The 22,746-nt window shown below is 43.9% G+C and overlaps 1 protein-coding gene across 4 annotated transcripts in view; it reads right to left on the bottom strand.

The window, feature by feature from the left end:
• Nucleotides 1-22,746, bottom strand: part of ccser1 (coiled-coil serine-rich protein 1) — a 1,158,875-nt gene that overhangs the window by 875,685 nt on the left and 260,444 nt on the right. For all 4 annotated transcript variants that reach the window (XM_080195592.1, XM_080195582.1, XM_080195612.1 and 1 more), the window contains exon 4: nucleotides 14,636-14,750. In XM_080195592.1, the coding sequence (XP_080051718.1) occupies nucleotides 14,636-14,750 (115 nt within the window). The remainder of the gene's footprint in view (nucleotides 1-14,635; nucleotides 14,751-22,746) is intronic.

Below are 22,746 nucleotides of genomic sequence, written 5' to 3'. Positions count from 1 at the left end.
TCCAAACCTGAAGGATCCACATGGTGGCATAATGGTTAGAACTGCCACTTCCGAGTGCCAGAGAGCCAGGTTCAATTCCGGCCTTAAGTGACTATCTGTGCGGAGTCTGCATGTTCTCCCCATGTCTGTGTGGGGTTTCCTCTGAGTGCTCTGGATTTCCCCCACGGTCTGAAGATGTGCAAGTTAGGTGCACTGGCCATGCTAAATTGCCTCTCAGTGTCACAAGATGTGTAGGCTACGGGGATTAGCAGGGTTAATGCATGGACTTTAACCTGGTGTTGAGGGGCTTCTTACTGTGTCCACCCCAGAGGCATCTCCACACCATATCTTGACTTGGACATGTAACAACAGTCCTTCATTGCCATGGGAGTCAAAATCCTGACGATTACACAGATGGCACTCATGAGCGAAGACTCATCATCACTTTCTTGAGGTCGACTTGGGATTGTTCAATAAGTGCCACTTACGCCAACACTTGCCCGTAGCCTGAGTATAATTGAGAACAAAATGCAAAATGGTATCCGCCAATACAGAGGATGTTGAAAAACAAATGGGAATCCCAAAAGGATGAAGTAGGGAATGTTTTTTTTTGTGGAAAACATTGGTAGCAAGCTTTCCAATTATTTTGAGGAGAAATTGCTTCACTCAATGGGTTGTGAATCTTTGGAATTCTGTACTCCAAAGGGTCGTGGATGTTTCATCATTGAATGCATTGTAGGCTGGGATAGATAGATTTTTGATTACTCACTGATTCAAGGGAAAAATAGAGTTGAAATCTAAGATTAGCTATGATCATAAAGGGGATGGGGCAGAGTGTGGAACTACGGTAAGATGCTCTGCCATAGAGATGCTACAGACTCATTGGGCCAAATGGCCTCTTTCTGCACTGCAGGGATTCCATGACCTTAAAAACAGGCTCAAGGCAATGAGCTAATTGAAGGCAAACTATGAGGTTCCAGACAATAGAACTTGCCTTTGTATTACTCATAATATATGACTTGGACCATTTGCTTAGTTCCTGAAATTAGTGCTATTTACTCATCATTTGTTACGTATCTATATTTAGTAAGATTACTTTCAAAGTGAATTAATGTACTGCTCATACACTCTCCTTCAGTGGCTGAAATCATCCTTGTGCATCAAAGGGCTTTAAACCAGCAAACGCACACACCTGGGCAGCACAGTGGTTAGTACTACTGCCTCACAGCGCCAGAGAACGGGGTTCAATTCTCGGGTGACTGTGTGGAGTTTGCACGTTCTCCCCATATCCGTGTGGGTTTCCTCCGAGTGCTCTGGTTTCCTACCACAGTCCAAAGAGGGTTAGGTTGACTGGCCATGCTAAATTGCCCCTCAGTGTCAGGGGGATTAGCAGAGCAAATATGTGGGGTTACGGGGATGCAGCCTGGGTGCAGGCTCAATGGGCCGAATGGCCTCATTCTGCACTGGAAGGATTCTATGAAGAGTGTGCACCGTGCGGGTTATGCATCCGGTTAACACAGAAGGTGGAAGGATTGAAATATGAGATTCAGAAAACAAATCTCAGGTTTTAATTGGAAAGCTCACTGCCAATTCATTCCATACAAAAAAAAACAACATTCCCTACTTAATCCCTTTGGGATACAGACCTGCTTTTCAGCATCCTCTGTACTGGCAGATATCGTTTTGCATTTTATTTCCAATTATACTCAGGCTATGGGCAAGTATTGGCGTGACTGGCACTTATTGCCCATCACAAGTTGACCCCAAGAAGGTAATGGCGAGCCTTCTTCGCTTAAGAGTGACGTCTGTGCAGTGAAGCTACTGTCTCGATGCTGTTAAGTGGGGAGTTTCAGCATTTGGACTCTATGGCAATGAAGGAACACTCATATATGTCCAAGTCAAGATCACAGAATCCCTACAGTGCAAAAGGAGTCTGCACCAATCACAATCCCACCTAGGCCCTATTTCCACAACCCCACGTATATTTTTTTTATTCATTTGTGGGACATGGATGTCACTGGCTGGCCAGCAATTATTACCCATCCCTAGTTGCCCCTTGGAGGGCACATCACTGTGGCTCTGGAGTCACATGTAGGCCAGACCAGGTAAGGTTTTCTTCCCTGAAGGACATTAGTGAACCAGATAGGTTTTTCCGACAATTGACAATGGTTTCATGGTCATCAGTGGAATCTTCATTCCAGATCTTTTTCATTGAATTCAAATTCCACCATCTGCCATGGCGGGATTCGAACCCGGGTCCCCAGAACATTAGCTGAGTTTCTGGATTAATAGTCTAGCAATAATACCACTAGGTCACCACCTCCCTTTATCCTTCTAATCTCCTGACACTAAGGAGATTATGGGCCAAATGGCCTTCTCCTCACTGTAGGGATTATATGGAACTTATCTGTCATCAAAGCTGAAATATGTGACCCTGGTAACACCTCCGTAGCGTAACCCTAACAACCAGACTCAATAAGTTTCTATGTGCGTGTCTAACATGTCAAAAAGCCAATGGTCTGAAAACCAAACCAAACAGGACCCAGGCTCTAACTCATGAGATCCATAAGTGCATGTGAGATGCTGCTCACAACAGTCTCATCAACCTCCATCCATGAAACACATTCCAGACATACACACTAGTTTGGGTTTTATTATTTAAAAGATAGGGATTTCGATTGGGTATTTTTTCCATTTGCAGGTCTCAAGGACAAATGATTAACTGGTTTCACATTGCTGTGAGTTAATTTTAGATAGGCATCAAACTGTTTGCACCAGAATTTTGCAGGTCAGGAATTAATACCTTTTACTTTTCCAGCGATCGTACTGAGTCTTTCCCATCGGTGCACGAGGCTGATTTTATCTGCCTCACAAAACCATAAACCTGCGGTTTTCAATTGTTGAATTGCTAAACTATCATTATCCTTCTTGGCGAGAGACAGGAAGTGAGCAAGGTCTCATTCGGGTCAATTCAGCTCCAAGATGACATACTGGTAATTAGTTACTGGAAGCAAATCTATCCTCTATGGCAAGCTCAGCAATCTGGCCTCAGCCAAGTTGGTCGATGGGGTTCCAAAGCTGAACAGGTTGTTGATGTATTCTATCACTGGACTGAGATTTTCACCATGTTATTTTGGATATCCTGAATGCGTTAATGGTAAGGTGATTCTAGTGATACAGCAGCAAGAACCAGCCCAGTGTTTTGTCCCAGCAAGATGCCTAGTTTTAGTTGAATAAACTCCAGTACCATTTCTACACATGTCCTGGTCCCTCCACACCAATGCTATAGTTAAGAAATCCCACCAGCACCTCTACTTTCTCAGGAGGCAAATGAAATTTGGCATGTCCGCAACGACTCTCACTAGTTTTTACAGATGCACCATAGAAAATACTCTTTCCAGATGTGTCACAGTTCGGTAAATGGCAGAATCCTTAACAGTATTGATAGGCAGAGGGATCTGGGTGTACAAGTGCACAGGTCACTGAAAGTAGCAAGGCAGATGGAGAAGGTAATCAAGAAAGCATACGGCATGCTTGCCTTCATCGGCCAGGGCACTGAGTTTAAAAATTGGCAAGTCATGTTGCAGCTTTATAGAACCTTAGTTAAGCTGCACTTGGAATATAATGTTCAATTCTATTTGCCGTACTACCAGAAGGATATGGAGGCTTTTGAGAGGGTGCAGAAAAGATTTACCAGGATGTTGCCTGGTATGGAAGGCATTAGCTATGAGGAGAGGCTGGAGAAACTTGGTTTGTTCTCACTGGAATGACAGAGGTTGAGGGGTGACCTGATAGAAGTCTACAAGATTATGAGGGCCATGGACACAGTGGATAGTCAGAAGCTTTTTCCCAGGGTGGAAGAGTCAATTACTAGGGGCATAGGTTTAAGCTGCAAGGGGCAAGGTTTATAGCAGATAAGAACATAAGAACATAAGAACATAAGAAATAGGAGCAGGAGTAGGCCAACTAGCCCTTCGAGCCTGCCCCGCCATTCAATGAGATCATGGCTGATCTGTCGCTGCTCAGTTCCACATTCCCGCCCTCTCCCCATAACCCTTAATCCCCTCTCTTATCAAAAACCCATCAACCCGTGTCTTAAAAATATTTAGCGAGGTAGCCTCCACCACTTCAACGGGCAGAGAATTCCAGAGATTCACCACCCTTTGAGTGAAGAAGTTCCTCCTCAACTCTGTTCTAAACCGCCCCCCCTTTATCTTGAGGCTGTGCCCCCTAGTCCTACTGTCCTTTCTGAGCGGGAAGAGTCTCTCCACCTCTATCCTATCCATCCCATTCATCATCTTATACGTCTCAATGAGATCTCCCCTCATTCTTCTAAACTCTAACGAGTACAAGCCTAATTTATTCAGCCTCTCCTCATAGCTCAACCCCCTCAACTCTGGCATCAGCCTAGTAAACCTCCTCTGCACTCCCTCCAAGGCCAAAATATCCTTGCGTATATATGAGGCAAGTTTTTTTCTTACACAGAAAGTGGAACTCACTGCCGGGAGAGGTAGAGGAAGCAGATACGACAGTGTGTTTTATGGGGCATCTGGACAAATACATGAAAAAGATGGGAATGGAGCGATATGGTACCTAGAATGCTAGGGGGTTTTAGTTCAGTCAGGCAGCATGTTTGGTGCAGGATTGGAGGGCCATAGGGCCTGTTCCTGTGCTGTAATTTTCTTTGTTCTTTGGTGTGGCTCCTGCTCTGACCAGGACCGCAAGAAACCACATGCAGTTATGAACATAGCCCAGTCCATCACACGAACTAGTCTCCCATCCACTGGCTCTGTCTTCACTTCCCGCTGCCTCAGAAAAGCAGCCAGCATAATCAAGGACCCCATGCACCCCGGACGTATCCTCTTCCATCTTCTTCCATCAGGAGAAAGGTACAAAAGTCTCACCCTCTGTTGATCTTCTAACCAGGGGTGTTGCTCACTGCGACAAAGCTGACATTGATGTCCAACTATTTTAGGACAAAGTAAGAGAACCGAATTATAGTTGCAAGAAAGAAAGGCCTCCACTTTCATTGTGCTTTCCATGACCATTGGACATAAGGTCAAAGAAAGTATTTGTGAAGTGTAATCATTATTGCAAATGTAGGAAAGACAATTCAGGGGATGCAGTGGCAGAGTGGTATGGTCGCTAGTAATCTAGAGACCCAACACAATACTCTGGGGGCCCAGGTTTTGATCCCATCATGGCAGATGGTAACATTTGAATTCAGTAAAAATCTGGAATTAAAAGTCTACTGATGGACATGAAACCATTGCTGATTGTCATAAAAACCCATCTGGCTCGCCAATGTCCTCTAAGGAAGGAAACCTACCATCTTTACTTGGTCTGGCCTACATGTGACTCCAGACCCACAGCAATGTGGTTGACTCTTAAACGCCCTGAGGGATGGGCAATAAATGCTGACCCAGCCAGCAACACCCACACTCCACAAACAAAAAAAATTGTGAACAGCACCATGATAACGACCAATCTGTTTTTATGATATTAATTGAAGATGAATACTGGTCAAGGCACCGGGGATAAGTGCCCTGATCTTCTTTGCAACAGTGTCATGGAATCAGGCAAACAGTTTTAACGCCACATCTGAAAGTGGGCACCTCCTACAGTGCAGCACTCTCAGCATTGAACCAGAATGTGTTCCAAGGCCTGAAGGGAGACTTGCACCTGGAACCTTGAGAGTCATAGAAATTCTACAGTGCAGAAGGAGGCCATTCGGCCCATTGAGTCTGCACCGACAACAATCCCACCTAGGCCTTATTCCCACTATCCCATACATTTACCCCAATAATCCCTCTATCCCAGGACACAAAGGGGCAATTTTGCATGGCCAATCAACCTAACCCGCACATCAGAAGAAACCCACGCAGACACGGGGAGAATGTGCAGATTCCACACAGACAGTGACCCAAGCCGGGAATCGAACCCAGATCCTTGGAGCTGTGAGGCAGCAATGCTAACCACTGTGCCACCGTGCCGCCCAGAGGTAAGTCAGAGGCAAGGAGTGCTCCCAACTGAATAATGCTGGCATTTCATAAAAATCATTGCAGACATTAATAACACGTTCCATATAAGAAAGAAGCATCTTTTCCATGATTGGAAGTAAAAATATTTTGGTACAAACTAATCAGAAGATAGGTACTCGTGTGTGATAATCAAGATTAGGTCAACAGCTTACAAAATTTACCCAGAGAATTTGAAAATCTCTTCAGTTGGATTTTTATATTTGCCAAATGCGTTGGTTGACTGAACTGCATTGTGGAATAATATGATGAGCAGAAAGGTTACTTACTCAACAAGAAAGTTGCAAATTCTCCAGCCTATAATCCCATTTTTTTTCTTTAATTCACAAGTTCCATTGAATAACGCTAGAGTTTGATTTCCAATGATGAGACAGGTTCTCCCTGTGGGGTCCAAGACTACAACACCATGGTCAAATGTGTTGAGGGGGGCGCAGGGGGGAGGTGTTGGGGGGTTGGAGGCCCAAACCTGTGTGGGAAACATTCACCCGGTGGTGATTTTCCCTGAACTAGCCAACTAATAGTTTAAAGCTTAAGTACATCAATTAACACCACAAGTAAGCTTACATTAACACTGCAGTGAAGTTACTGTGAAAATCCCCTACCTATTAGTACTAATTAACCGAGATCTCTAGTCACCCAAAGACATCGGGGATAGCCCAGCGGGCAATCTCAAGGTGGCAGGCATTGAGGTTCTCCCCACCTGTCTGGTATCAGCTATGGACCACACTGTGGAGGGAGCATGGCCAAAACCATCATCATAGAATAATTATCATAAGAGTCCCTCCAGTGCAAAAAGAGGCCACTCGGCCCATCAAGTCTCCAGGGCAACGACGGACAATAAATCCCAGCTTTGCTAATCATGCCCATATCCTGTGAATAAGTGAAAGATGAAGATGACAAAGTTTCCTTCATCATCATTCCTCTCACAACCAGCCCCATTTAAAACAGATTATTTGATCACTTATTCCCAAATTACCCACTATCTCTCCTTCTATCAGAACAGCGAGTACACATTATAAAAGGGTTTGCCGGCTGCAGAGCGTTTTGGGACATCTTGAAGATGCAATAAGGCACCGCATCATTGTAAGTTATTTCTCAATTAGTCAGTGTTCCCAATAAGGATCACAAATTTAACACCTGGCTGTCTAATCTCACGTCTGCGATCCTGTGCTCTGTTTTTGTGGGTTGTGCCATTAATTAGATTTTTTTCAAAAAGCACAAAGTCATTAATTTGTATGTTCAGCTTGGTCCAACTTAATCACAGTCCTTTAAAAGACAAGCTGACTGTTCAATGTTTAAAGAGATGACAGATAGCCATCGCATTTCCATCTGCGAGCGTAATGCAATTAATTATCCCCTGCCCCACTTGGTCTTTTTTTAAGAGAAGACCATCAGGCTGAGCTTTGAAACTTTTGAGGGACTATCACACTCAAAAATTCATCTCCTTCACTGCAGAGGTCACAGGTGTAGGTTGCAAGGCAGCTCTGAGATGAGAAGGAACAACTTATCGCTGCCCCATAGCGCGGTGGAGTCTGAATCATTGAACGGTTTCAAGAAGCAAAGCAAAGCTTATTTATTAGTGACAAGTAAGGCTTACATTAACACTACAATGAGGTTACTGTGAAATTCCCCTAGTCGCCACAGTCCAGCGCCTGTTTGGGTCAATGCGCCTGACCAGCACGTCTTTCAGATCGTGGAAGGAAACCAGGGTAGCCGGAGGAAACCCACGCAGACACGGGGAGAATGTGCAAACTCCACACTGACAGTGACTCGAGCCAGGAACTGAATCCAGGTCCCTGGCGCTGTGAGGCAGCAGTGCTAACCACTGTGCCGCCCCAAGAAGAAGATAGATATATTTCTAATTAAAAAAGGGATAAGGGGATATGGGGAACTGGTGGGGAGGTGGATTTGAAATCAGTGTTAATCCATTTCTTTTTGTTAGAGTTTTACTTAAACTGTGCTATGAGTAAAATTGGTTTTTATTTTTAAAAATCCCTACATTGTCAATGGAATTGCCCTAGATGAAATATCCTCTCCTCACATTTGTGCCAAAACAGAAAATTATTGACTTCATTATATACCTCGGAGTTACTGATCTGGCATCTTACAGAACATTTAAAAAAATCAGAGGAAGATGATGATAATAATAAACTTATTCCAATATAAAATCCAGTAAAAATGACTGATGCTAGAGCTAAAAATTCTGAGGACATCCACCAAATATTTAAAACAAGGGATTACTTTATCTTAACTCCCTGCGTTATTTCAGCTGTCTGAAGAGCAGGGCCCAAAATAAATTCTGTCGAAGAGTTGGGCACTTTAAGAAGTTTTCGTTTAAAGTTTTCTGCTTAAACCCTTCTTCGATGCTTCTGATTTTTGGAGGAATAAAAACCTGCATCTTTTTACCACACTAAACTGAATTACAGCATCTTTAGAAGCTATTGGTGCCTGCCTCTTTATTTAGTTATTCAGCCAGGTAAGTCAATTGAGAACCAATTCTCATTTATAATAATGATCTGGCCAACAGCCTAACAAACACTAAAAACAATCAGATAGAAATTAGCAGAGAAAGAGAATTGACAGCTTAGCAAGTACAAATATCAGTCAATAAAGCCTTAACCCTTCAGCGAAAGGCATCCATGGTAATAAAGTCAGCTTTGCTTGCATCTCTTTTGAACGCCTCCCTTTTGAGTATCCCTTATAGTTCACTATTACTTAATTGTTGAGGATGGTCATATAATGTGAACACTGAGAGCCTCTCTCTGGTCAATCAATGCTTGTGACACGATCTAATATCAATTCTAATTAATTTTACTTGTTTTTATATTTTTGTGAAATGATATTAAACTTTAAACACTAGAAGTAGTGATACCTCAAGTCTTTGTCAGCTCAGTAACAGTTATATTCTTACTGCATCTGCCAGGTGCCTGATAATGTTCAGTTCTGACTTTTAGAAGCTCACTAGTCTTTCAAGTACACTGACCTAAATTTTAAGACTGCCTTCTTAATTGATAACAACTCCAAACCCCAGACTAAACCTCAGTGGCACAGTGATTAGCACTGCTGCCTCACAGAACCAGGGACCCAGGTTCGATTCCTCAGGATCACTGTCTGTGCGGATTCTGCATGTTCTCCCCAGTGTCTTTAGGGTTTCCTTTGGGTGCTCCAGTTTCCTTCCACAGTCTGAGGGATGTGCTGTTTAGATGCATTGGCCATGCTACATTCTCCCTCAGTGTAGCCAAACAGGAGCCAGAGTGTGGCAACTAGTGGACTTTCACATAACTTCACTGCAGTGTTAATGTAAGTCTACTTGTGACACTAATAAATAAATGTTGAACATTAATGTGTGTTATCACCTTTCTTAAAATTCTTTTGGTAAATTAATAAAGCAACTAAACAATCCTTATTGATATCTAAAAGGCAGGAGCACTAGAATTCCAATTGATACTACCAGCATGAAGTAATGTAATCTATCTTCAATTAAATTCAGAGTTTTTTTTCAAATTAAGTTAGTGCTGCCCATGTACGTGTGTGAAATAGCCCTTGTGTTAAAATGGCTGTTAGCCGATAATCATTTGCGCAATTCTAAAGTATAATATCCAAAGTACAAACAAATTCTACATAAATTAATTTTACCTAACTATACCTGCAATTTTCCAGAGCTTCAACATCTCAACTGAAAGATGGTTGCTAAGTGAAGCCCCCTCTATCTGCTTGGATCAAGGTATAATATCCCATTGCACTATTCTGAAGAAGAGTAACAGAGATATTCCTCAGCTACATTTATTGCTCAATCAACATCACAAAACCAGATTATCTGATCGTTATCACATTGCTGTTTGGGGGATCTTGCTGCGTGCAAACTGGCTGCTGCATTTCGTACAACAGTGACTACACTTCAAAAAAGGTCATTTTATTATTATAGAATCCCTACAGTGCAGAAAGAGGCCATTCAGCCCATCGATCCTGCACCCACAATAATCCCACCCAGGCCCTATCCCCGTAAACCCACGTGTTATTTTGCTAATCCCTCTTACACTAAGGCGCAGCTTAGCATGGCTAATCAACCTGACCCGCACATCTTTGGACTGTGGGAGGAAACCAGAGCACCTGGAGGAAACCTGCGCAGATACGGAGAGAACGTGCAAACTCCACACAGACAGTGACCCAAGCCGGGAATCGAACCCGGGTCCCTGGCACTGTGAGGCAGCAATGCTAACCACTGTGCCAGTGTGCCAACCTAATTTGTTGGCCGTAAAGCTCTTTGGCAATACGCAGTGGTCATAACTGCAGTAAGTAAATTCAAGTTTTTCTTTATTAATGTAGAAAGAACAGATGGATGTTACATGCAAAACTATTTAAGTTACGTTTTGGCATGCAGAATGAGATACTCTGCACTAAAACAACTCACTTATAACTGAACTGCTTTGAGGGATTACAAGGTTAAAACATGAATACATAAGAATGTATGAATTTGGAGCAAGATTAGGCCACTTGGTCCCATTCACTTAACCTATCAATATCTCTTTGCAGACTCTCATACCTTCCTTGCAGAGATGGAGGATATATATACATACAATAACACGATAAGTATTATCTCGATCATATCATTGTTTCACCAGATTTTAGCTGCTAAATCCAATGACGAAGTAGCTTGCCTTACTGCTACGCTCATTACATTCCCTATTTCTGTGCACACTGGTTAGCACTGCTTCCTCACAGCGCCAGGGACCTGGGTTCGATTCCCAGCTTGTGGAGTCTGCACGTTCTCCTCGTATCTGTATGGGTTTCCTCCCACAGTGTGCTAATTAGGCACATTGGCCATGCTAAATTCTGCCTCAGTGTACCCGAACAGGTGCCCGAGTGTGGAAACTAGCGGATTTTCACACAATAACTTCATTGCAGTGTTAAAATGTAAGCCTACTTGTGAAGAATAAACAAATATTAATAGCTTTTTATTGCTGTTTCCACTTGGGTAGCCTTTAGTACACAGTACGTGCTAAGCAAAGTTAAAGTTTATTAGTAACAATTATGCTGACATTAACACTGCAATTAAGTTACCATGAAAATGCCCTAGTTGCCACACTCTGGCATCTAATCAGGTACACTGAAGGAGAATTTAGCTGGCCAATGCACCGAACTAGCATGTCTTTCAGTCTGTGGGAGGAAACTGGAGCACCTGGAGGAAACCCACACAGACTCGGGGAGAAGGTGCAGTCTGCGCACAGTGAATCCCGAGGAATCGAACCTGGGTCCCTGGCGCTCTGAGGCAGTAGTACTAACCGCTGTGCCACCGTGCTGCAACTGGGAGAAACAAACAATGGCCACAGGTAAATGAAATGCAGACCATACTTAATGGGAGCTCAACATTACAAGAATGGAATTGACTGCAGTGGAACTATGCAACGTGTACTCGCTTAGTTATTTGGAAAGTCTTTCTAATGCAATAGAAAGGTCAAATGACCTCGCTGACCGTGGTCAAATGACTCTCGCTGGATTGCATTTCTTTGTTGCAGTCCAGTGGAAAGGCCCAAATACTGTGAAAAGGGAACACCAGATATTTTCAGCGGTTATTAAGCGCCTGACAGATTTTCAGCTTCCATAACAGTTCCGCAAAATTCAAATGATTTCGAATGCTGTAATTAATTTTTAATTGATTTCATTGGGGCATTAAACTAATACTTGTGTTTGGATCTATGCCAATTTAAATTAGCTGCAGGGTATTACACAGTCAGCAAGTTAGAATAGCGATTTTCATATTGACTTTTTAATCTTTGGAGTTCTATAACATCAGAATACTGAGGTATGGTAAATGAAATATGCAAATTGGAATCAACACTCCATGTCAACATTAGACCAATTTCAATTTAAACTCTCAGAGATTCGCTATGCATCACAGTCACGAGGTGCCAGAAGATATACAACAAATAGATTGCATCCGGCTTTTGTCAGAATTCATCAAAAATTAAACAAAGACAGGTTTAAAATCTGCACTTACCAAATTCCCTTCAGGGCATCAGTGTTGAGAACAGACAATAAAAAATGTGTTCTGAAATCATTTAAAATCTGTACTTACTGTAGCATCTCCTCGAAGTAATTAATACCCATAACTTGACTGAGAAGCCAAAGTTCCACAGACAGAAGGGCAACAAGGCCTAAGCAAGTTCCTAGCATGAAGGTTTTTGCTATTTTCAGGCAAGGCTTAGCATCCACAAGACTGTACAAACCCCCACAGCAACACTGGCACGCTTCAGATGATAAGAACAAACAAAGGGTCGACTGAGATGATTGAGAGTCAAATACATAAGAGAAGTTGCTTGCCCTTGATGATGGGGAGGGAACATAAGAACTAGGAGCAGGAGTAGGCTATCTGGCCCCTCGAGCCTGCTCCACCATTCAATAAGATCACAGCTGATCTTTTCATGGACTCAGCTCCACTTATCTGCCCGCTCACCTTTGATTATTTTACTGCTCAAAAATGCATTTGTCCTTGGCGTAAAAACATTCAATGAGGTAGCCTCAACTGCTTCACTGGGCAGGGAATTCCACAGATTAAAAACCCTTTGGATGAAGAAGTTCCTCCTCAACTCAGTCCTAAATCTGCTCCCCCTAATTTTGAGGCCATCCACCTTGTTCTAGTTTCACCTGCCAGTGGAAACAACTTCCCTGCTTCTATCTTATCTATTCCCTTCATAATCTTTTATGTCTCTATAAATTCTCATTCTTCTGAATTTCAATGAGTATAGTCCCAGTCTACTCAGTCCTCATAAGCCAACCCTCTCAACTCCAGAATCAATCTTGTAAATCTCCTCTACATCCCCTCCAGTGCCAGTACATCCTTTCTCAAGTAAGGAGACCAAGACAGTACACAGTACCAAAGGTGTGACCTCACCAATCACCTTATACAGCTGCAACATAACCTGACTGTTTTTAAACTCCATCCCTCGAGCAATGGAGGACAAAATTCCATCTGCCTTCTTAAGTACCTGCTGCAAGCCAATTTTTTGTGATTCGTGTACAAGGACAACCAGGTCCCTCTGCACGGCAGCATGCTGCAATTTTTTACCATTTAAATAATAGTCCATTTTGCTCTCATTCCTACCAAAATGGATGACCTCACATTTGGTCTCGATCATTGCACTCCAGACTGTGGGTTGGGCAGAAAACAAAAACAGACAACTAAACAGCTTCGCCACACTGAAAAATGAAGCCAAAAGTCTCGATGCCAGTTACTGAGAAGGACGTTCATGTTTCATTTGGTGATGGAAGTCTTGAGACAACATCCTTCCCAGCTCCACCTATGGCCAACTGAGAAAGGGTATAGGTAATGAAAGAAAATAAGGGAAGGAAATAAAAAGTGATGCTGGGTAATGCACGGACTGCAGAATTTGACAAATTATTTTTCCAACGCTCCAGTGGGCTAGTGTGATTAAGATGGGGCGAACTGTTAAAAGTCCAATGGGAGGAGGAAATACAAAGGCATAAAAGAAGAAACAGATTAACATCATGAGAATTATTTTCTGTCAGATACTTACCTTGAAATGATAGTTTATCAGTAGAATTAATGTGTGGTCACAACAGTTAAGTAGATGAATGTGTGTATGTTAGAAGGCAGCAATCTCAAGCACTGCAGATACAGCCTTAATAATATAACAGTCACCTGGTAGATATTAATATCATCGAATCATCGTGATGAAGGAGGCCATTCGGCCCATCAAGCCTGCACCAACAACAATCCCACCCAGGTCTTATCCCTGTAATCCCGTGTTTACCCTGCTAATTTAGCCTGACATTAAGGGACAATTTAGTGTGGCCAATCAACCTAGCCTACGCATCTTTGGAGTGTGGGAGGAGACTGAAGCACCTGGAGGAAACCCACGCAGACATGGGGAGAACGTGCAAACTCCACACAGACGATGACCCGAGGGCGGAATCGAATCCAGGTCGCCAGCACTGTGAGGCAGCAGTGCTAATCACTGTGCCACCGTGCTGCCCACCACTGGCTTATCAGCAACTACTTCCACTGTTAATGTTAATCTTCAACAAGGTTCTTGTTTCACCATTCCCCAACGCCCGCCACCCCCCCCCACTCACCCTGCCCCAGTAGGGCCATCTGCCACATGCTTTAGGTTGTCCTTTGACATTCTGCTGTAGATACATTCTAATCTCTTAATGGATGCTATGAGCTCCTAGCCTTTAAGTCACTGTTACATTTCCTTTATCCCTTTGTCTATGCCATTCCTATCAATTAGAGCCCCCCCCCACTCCCCTGCCATCCTTACAGTATAAATCTTGTCCTATTTTTCTTGTCTTTAGCTCGGATGAAGGGTCACCCAGACACAAAATGTTGACTCTATTCCCTCTCCACGGATGCTGTCGGACCTGCTGAGATTTTCTAACACTTTGTCTCTTTGTTTCAGATTCTGGCCTTGCTGCACTTTGCTTTAATCTTAGGTTTGCACAATATTCCCTTGCTTGAAAGTTTAAAGAAGTGATGATAATCTTAAGGTAGATAAATGTTTGCTAAAGTACCCTGAAGGACAACGTGACGCAAATTCACTAACTGTCGGGACGCTGCTTCCGAGTGAGAAATAGTTTTTAAGGTTGAGAGAACTTACCAAAATGTTTGGCGGCAGCATCGTCGCTCTGGTGACGCTGATCTTCCAAGAACTCCAAGTCCAGCATCAAATCATCCTCATCCAGGTCACAGGATCCCAATCTGTTCAGAACATCCTGGATCCAAGAGAGAGGGAAAAGGAAACACAACCATTAACATGCTACTAAAACGATCTTGCAAAAAATTCCTTTAACTACTAAACTTGCATGACGGCGTAAAGAATTAAAAATCCTAACGGAACTTCAGATTGGTCTGGTCAGATACAAGACAAATGGGCAGCATCCTCTTGTTAAGATCCATATGGTGTACAGACAGAAACTCAAGGAGTCACACGTAGGCCAGATAAGATAAGGATGGCATCACTGTGTGTGCAGACTCTACACATTCTCCCTGTGTCTGTGTTGGTTCCCTCCGGGCACTCCTGTTTCCACCCACTGCCTAAAAGATGTGCTGGTTAAGTGCGTTGGCCATCTTCCTTAGTGAACCCGAACAGGTGCTGGACTGTGGTGACTAAGGGATTTTCACAGTAGATTCATTGCGGTGTTAATGTAAACCTACTCGTGACACAAATAAACTGCTTTCACAAGTGTGCAAAGCAACAGTACACTGGGGATGGAGAAATTTCCTGTCCCAGGCGCCACGGGAATCGTAGTGGGTGGGGGGGCCGGAATACGCAATGGTCCGTTGATCCCCGGGGGGGGATTTTCCAGGTTTGGGGTGCGAGCGTGGTTGGAAAATCCCACCCTCGAGGTGTCACTCATACAAGACCAACCATGTGCCTTAATGCACCAAACAGCACCCTCTGTTGGGCCAATGTGAAACTGTCTCCTTCCTGCTGCTCAAAGTGAAGGATGACAACACAGGCAGGGTGAGGGCTTGCAATAGAAACAAGACGCTGGGTGGCAAAAAATATACGACCTTCAACTCAAACTGAACCTCAAATAGCCCAATCACGACATTCACCTCACTGAATGGCGATACAGAGGGTCGGGGGTGGGGGAAGAAATCAGTAAAGTTCTAACCAGTTTCTCATTTCAGTGTCACAGCATCTCTGAGTGGAAAGTAAACATCATCCCCAGATGACGTCTTTCTGACTGGACTGGGAATCAGATTACACCGAAAGGAACTTCCAACCAAGTACAAGTGGCATTTAAAACCAAAGTAGAATAAAAATTAACAGGCAGTGCATTTTTCAAACCACACCTTGTGTATCCCTCTCTGTACAATTAACGCCTCCAGCTACACTATAAAATATGCATCTTCATATAACTGAAGGAAATTTCCTAATATTTCTTGCCAGTGCAGCTTAAGGCTAAAATAAAAGCTTGTTACATTAGCTTATGAATCTATCTTTCTAACACAATTACTTTGGAGTAGCAGAATTTTAAATGACCCCTGCATCAGCAGAGTGTGTGAGGCAGTGTTTCAATTATGTGACAAAGAATGTACAATACCCCATTTACATTTAATTAATTTCTGCTCTTTCCGAAATGTAATTGCTTGCAGCCAGCAGAACACAGGACGAAGCATGGTTTATCTGGTGCAACCTTCTTGCAAGGAATGCATTATTGAACACCCAGCACTCTCCAATGGAACAATTCCAATGTGGTTTGAGTGCAGACTGTTCAACCTGCCCGAGATGAAGTTTATTTGCCTAAATCAGTTCCTCAAAGCGATGCAGTTTGCACATTTTCAATTTTTGAAAGGCAGCAGCAAATGCACACACCGTTACTGCAAGCAAACTTGATTTAACTTTATTTATGAGACTCGTAAGGAGGGTTACATTAACACTGTAATGAAGTTACCCTAGTCACCACACTCCGGCGCCTGTTCGGGTACGCTGAGGGAAAATTTAGCCCGGCCAATGCACCTGACCAGTGCGTCTTTCGGGCTGTGAGAGGAAACCCACGCAGACACGGGGAGGATGTGCAGACTCCGCACAGACAGTGACCCAAGCCGGCAATCGAATATGGGCCCCGGCACAGTGAGGCAGCAGTGCTAACCACTGCGCCACCGTACCAGCCCCCCCAGAGTTCAGTAACCCTCAGCATTTTTTTAAAATTAAAATGCTAATTCTTCAAAATCCATGATTTTCGGAATCCCTCGATCTCAATCGCAACTTGCCTTGATAGTACTGAAACTCCCCTCGTTATCGGAGTTACAACGGAGAGAAAAAGAGAAGAAATTCAGGGCTGCCTGTTTGGGAATGAGCAAACCTTTGCCAGTTGCTGAAATATAACCAATTATCAACTCCCTTTTATCTCTTTGCACTATTTCTCCACATTAAACATTGCTAGATTGCAGGTTAATCTAGATTACAGTGCTAACCACTGTGCCACCGTGCCGTGCATGTTGTCTGTACTTGTACTGTTTTGCTCTGATCCTCATCTTTGAGTTGATAATTGTCAGTAAATAGGGTATTATCCAGCATGTGAATTCATAGCCTCTCAAAAAGCCATGTAAATATGGATTGGAGGAAATAGTGAGCAGTAAACTGCTTCATTAAAAAAAAATCCACCACTGCCACCTGGTGCCCAAATGCACAACATTCAACCAAAGCTGATTTTCCAAACTGCAACGCAGTGGTTTGCTCGCACTACCCAGAGCTAATGCTCGAATTACAAATGCAATATGTAAAACACTGATAATGTGCGCAAACACAATGAATCGCTTTCAGTTCTTGGTAACCTTTCCCACAACGGGGAGACGCCGCAAAGAAACATGGTGTTTCGTTCTCCGCAGAGGCAGAGAGAAAGCATCAGGGAGAGAGTATCAATCACAAATTAGTGGCGCGTTAAGCAATGGAGTTGAAGAACAATGGGGCCTCCAATGGTGGAGCGATTAAAATAGAGCTTGATTACTACCGAGGGCGTGGGGCACAGTGACAAGCACTGAGTGATCTGATGTGGTTGACGCTTGCTTCACAGAAAGGCAAGAGGAGGTTTTTAAGACTTATCGAGATCTACAGCACAGAAAAAGATTTGATTTGATTTATTATTGTCACTTGTATTGGGATACAGTGAAAAGTATCATTTCTCGCACACCATACAGACAAAGCATAAGTTCATAGAGAAGGAAAGGAGAGAGTGTTACAGTCATAGCTAGGGTGTAGGAAAATATCAACTTAATGCATGGTGAGTCCTTTCAAAAGATTGATGGTAGCAGGGAAGAAGCTGTTCTTGAGTTGGTTGGTGACCTCAGACTTCTGTACCTTTATCCCGACAGAAGGTGGTGGAAGACAGAACGTCAGGGGTGCGTGGGTTCCTTAATGATGCTGGCTGCTTTGCCGAGGCAGTGGGAAGTATAGAGAGAGTCAATGGGTGGGAGGCTGGTTTGCGTGATGGATTGGGCTACATTCACATCGTTTGGCCCTTCGTGTCTGTGCTGGTCAAAGACAAACCACCTAATTATTCTGACCCCGTTTCCCAGCATTTGGTCCATAGCCTTGTATGCCTTGGTATCGCAAGTGCACACCTAAATACTGTATAAACGTGAGGAGAATCTCTGTCTCCACCACCCTTTCAGGCACTGGGTTCCAGACTCCACCAACCTCTGAGTGAAAATGTTTATCCTCACATCACCTCTAAACTTCCTGCCCCCCTGACCTTAAATCTATGCCCCTAGTTATTGACTCCTCCATCAAGGGGAAAAGTTTCTTCATGTTTATGCTATCTATGCCCCTTATAATTTTACACATCCCAATCATATACCCCCTCAGTCTCCTCTGCTCCAAGGAAAACAACCCCAGTTGATTCAATCTCTCTTCCTAACTAAAATTCTCCAGCCCAGGCAGCAACCTGGTAAATCACCTTAAAGTTTATCTATTAGTGTCACAAGTAGGCTTACATTAACACTGCAATGTAGTTACCGTGAAAATCCCCTAGTCGCCACACTTCGGTGCCTGTTCAGGTGCACTGAGGGAGAATATAGCATGGCTGATGCACCTAACCAGCACCTCCTGCGGAGTGTGGTGGGCAACAAGAGCACCCGGAGGAAATCTATGCTGACACGGGGAGAGCATGCAATCTCCACACAGACAATGACCCAAGCCGGGAATCGAATCAGGGTCCTCGGCCTGCGAGGCAGCAGTGTTAATCACTGTGTCAGTGTGTCCCTGCACCATTCCCAGTTCTATCACATCCCTCCTATAATGTGGATTCCACAACAGCACACAATACTCTAAGCTGTGGCCTAACCAACATTTTATAAAGTTCCAGCATAACCTCCGTGCTCTTAAACTGTCTGCCTTGACCCATATTTTTTCTGCAGAACCTGCCAACTAAGTAACCCATTCTCAACCAATACATTCGCTAAATGAGGGACAGGAAGAGACCTCCTGATCCATAGGAAGAAAGTTCCAATCTCCTCAGGTATTGCCACGGTTTTACTTTGTAATCTCTAGAACTCATGAGGTAAGATATTCTGTTGCCCTGAAACTGCATTCGCCAGAACGGGAAGTATCAAGCAACGTAAAACTAATCAGGACAACAGCCTTTGCCAGTCCACAGAATCCCTACAATGCAGGAAGTGGCCATTCGGCCCATCAAGTCTACATCAAATCTCTGACAAAGCATCTTATCCCAGCCCACCTCCCCAGTACCCCCACACATTTACCACGGCTAATCCATCTAATCTGCACATCATTGAACATTAAGTGGCAATTTAGCATGGCCAATGTACTTCACCTGCACATCTTTGGATTCTGGGAGGAAACCGGAGCACCTGGAGGAAACTCACACAGACACGGAGAGTGTGTGCAAACTCCACAGAGTTGCGCAAGGCCAGAATCGAACCCAGATCCCTGGCACTGGCAGGCAGCAGTGCTAATCATTGTGCCACCGTCTTGCCCCAAACTAATTTCTTTGCCCTTTCAACTTAATGGACTTCTGACAATTATTTTTCAAAGCATTATTATCAGGTCCTGCCCAACGACTGGAGTAATTGGAGTAATTTTGGTTTTGCCAATTCATCAATGAACACAACACTGTGATGCCTAGTACCCCATTTACACTAGTGCGGCACTGCAAATACTCTGTTCAAAGGTAAGAATGAACGCTGTAGGACGGATACATGAGCAAATTGGCAAAAATGTGTGCCCTATAACCAATCCTCACCCCTCAACCAATCCTCACCCCTCCTTTTACTCTGACTGCAACAGATGCGCTGCTGCTGGGTCCAATTAGGCCAAATTTCCTCTTTTTAGCTGGGTCAAAAGACAACTTTAAAAGATGTAAACAAAACAAGAAATCACACCCAAGCCCAAGGCAGTGGCTCTTCCACCTGCCTTGTCATTTTTCTTCATCAGTTTCTCAGCTTAAACTGAAAAAGAAACCCTAAAGCCCCGTGGAAACTATTTCATGCCCAACCCATGTCCTCAGCATTTCCTTTGACCTCTGGGGAAATGAACAAATGTCTGTGCTTTATATGCTCTGTCTGAGGCCAGAACTCTCCATTCACCTGACGAAGGGACTAACCCGAAAGCTTGTGAGTATATTATCAAATAAATAGGTTGGACTAAAACCTGGTGTTGTCAGACTTTTCACTGTCTTTCAAAATGAACAAAGGCAGGCCATTCAACCCAACCCTAGCTACAAGTTATTTTTATTCATTCATGGGATATGGGCATCACTCGCTGGGCAATATTTATTGCCCATCCCTAACTGCCCTTGAACTGAGTGGCTGGCTAGGCCATTTCAGAGGGCAGTTGAGAGTCAACCATATTGCTGTGGCTCTGGAGTCACATTTTGGCCAGGATGGGTAAGGACGGCAGATTTTCTTCCCTAATGGACATCAGAGAACCAGATGAGTTTTTCCGACAATTGACAATGGTTTCGTGGTCCTAATTCTTAATTCCAGACTTTTTTTATTGAATTCAAATTTCACCATCTGCCATGGTGGGATTTGAACCCAGGTCCCCAGAACATTAGCTGGGTTTTTGGATTATTAGTCTAGCGATAATATCACTCAGCCATTGCCTCCTCTATGGACTTCAATATACAGCATGTTCCCCTATTTTGAAGAGCAATTTTCCTGAGGAGGCAAGGTGGGGATGGAGGGGGAGTCAGACAGAGTTATTTAAATTTCTCAAGCCTGCTGCTGTACAGATGTCATGACAACTGGCGGGTGACACAGTGGCACAATGGTTAGCACTGCTGCCTCACAGCGCCAGGGAGCCGGGTTCAATTCCAGCCTTGGGTCACTGTCCGTGTGGGCTTGTCACATTCTCCCTGCATCTGCCTGGGTTTCCTCCAGGTGCACCAGTTTCCTCCCACAATCCAAAGATGTGGTTGACTGCCGAGCTAAATTGCCACTTGTGTAAAGGGATTAGCAGAGTAAATATGAGGGGTTATAGGAATAGGGCCTGGATGGGATGGTGGTCAGCGCAGACATGATGGGCCGAATATCCTCCTTCTGCACTGTAGGGATTCTATGATCACAATAGCGAGGGGGATTGAATATAAAAGTAGGGAGGTCTTGCTGCAGCTGTATAGGGCATTGGTGAGGCCGCAGCTGGAGTACTGTGTGCAGTTTTGGGCGCCGCACCTGCGCAAGGATATTTTGGCCCTGGAGGGAGTGCAGAGGAGGTTTACTAGGCTGATACCGGAGTTGAGGGGATTGAGCTATGAGGAGAGGCTGAATAAACTGGGCTTGTACTTGTTAGAGTTTAGAAGAATGAGGGGAGATCTCATTGAGACGTATAAGATGATGAATGGGATGGATAGGATAGAGGTGGAGAGACTCTTCCCGCTCAAAAAAGACAGTAGGACTAGGGGGCACAGCCTCAAGATAAAGGGGAGGCGGTTTAGAACGGAGTTGAGGAGGAACTTCTTCACTCAAAGGGTGGTGAATCTCTGGAATTCTCTGCCTGTTGAAGTGGTGGAGGCTGCCTCGCTAAATATTTTTAAGAAGCGGGTTGATGGGTTCTTGATAAGAGAGGGGATTAAGGGTTATGGGGAGAGGGCGGGAAAGTGGAACTGAGCCACAACAGATCAGCCATGATCTTATTGAATGGCGGGGCAGGCTCGAAGGGCTAGATGGCCTACTCCTGCTCCTATTTCTTATGTTCTTATGTTCTTCTCAAAAGTGCAACTTGACTCTTGTCTGGCAACTTGCTTCACTTGACCTTTATCCTGTGAGGCCAGGGAGCTTTTTGTACTCTCTGAACTTACCTTGAAACTCAAGCTCACTTTGAGAGTCAACTGGCAGAGACCAAAATGACCAAAAACTGCCCAACAATTGTGGGCTTAAACATTTAAGATCATAGAATCATAGAACCCTACAGTGCAGAAAGAGGCCCTTCAGCCCATCAAGTCTGCATCGAACACAATCCCACCCAGGCCCTACACCCATATCCCTATATATATCCATATATTTAACCCACTAATCCCTCTAACCTACGCATCCCACCCTGGGCATTAAGGGGCAATTTCTTAGCATAGCCAATCAACCTAACCCGCACATCTTTGGACTGTGGGAGGAAACCAGAGTACCTGGAGGAAACCCACGCAGACACGAGGAGAATGTGCAAACTCCACACAGTGACCTGAGCCAGGAATCGAACCCAGGTCCCTGGAGCTGTGAAGCAACAGTACTAACCACTGTGCTACCGTGCTGCCCTGGAAATACTCAGCAGATCAGGCAGCATCTGCGGAGGGAGGAACCAAGCTTACGTTATGTTCAATAGCCTTTCTTCTGAGACAGGTTTTGATGAAGGGTTATCAACCTGAAATGCTAACTCGGTTTCTCTCTCCACAGGTGCTAACTGACCTGTTGAGAATGTCCAACATTATCTATTCCATCAGATTTCTATGGTTTGCAAGTTTAAGCAGGCTCCTGGATTAAAATACGGGCTTTGCGTTGTTCAAATTCCAAATTTATTTAATTGATTATATTTGCAGTATTCAGCAACACTTGGCAACCATGTTTGTTTCTCCAGCTGGCTTCTATTTATCTCCTAATTGAGTCAAAAAATACATTCTTGCTAAAATGAAATACTTAGAAAAGAACTACAATTTACCATTGACATCTTTGGATCGTTGGTTCAACTGCCAAGATTTGTTAAAGTTTTTTTTTAATTTTGAGCATTGTTTCTTTGTCTGCCTCTCCACTACT

Source organism: Carcharhinus amblyrhynchos, chromosome 1 (genome assembly GCF_965287045.1).
Source record: "Carcharhinus amblyrhynchos chromosome 1, sCarAmb.v2.hapA, whole genome shotgun sequence".
Lineage (NCBI taxonomy): Eukaryota > Metazoa > Chordata > Chondrichthyes > Carcharhiniformes > Carcharhinidae > Carcharhinus > Carcharhinus amblyrhynchos.
The sequence above is the reverse complement of the archived record's forward strand: the minus strand, read 5'-3'. Positions and strand labels throughout refer to the sequence as shown.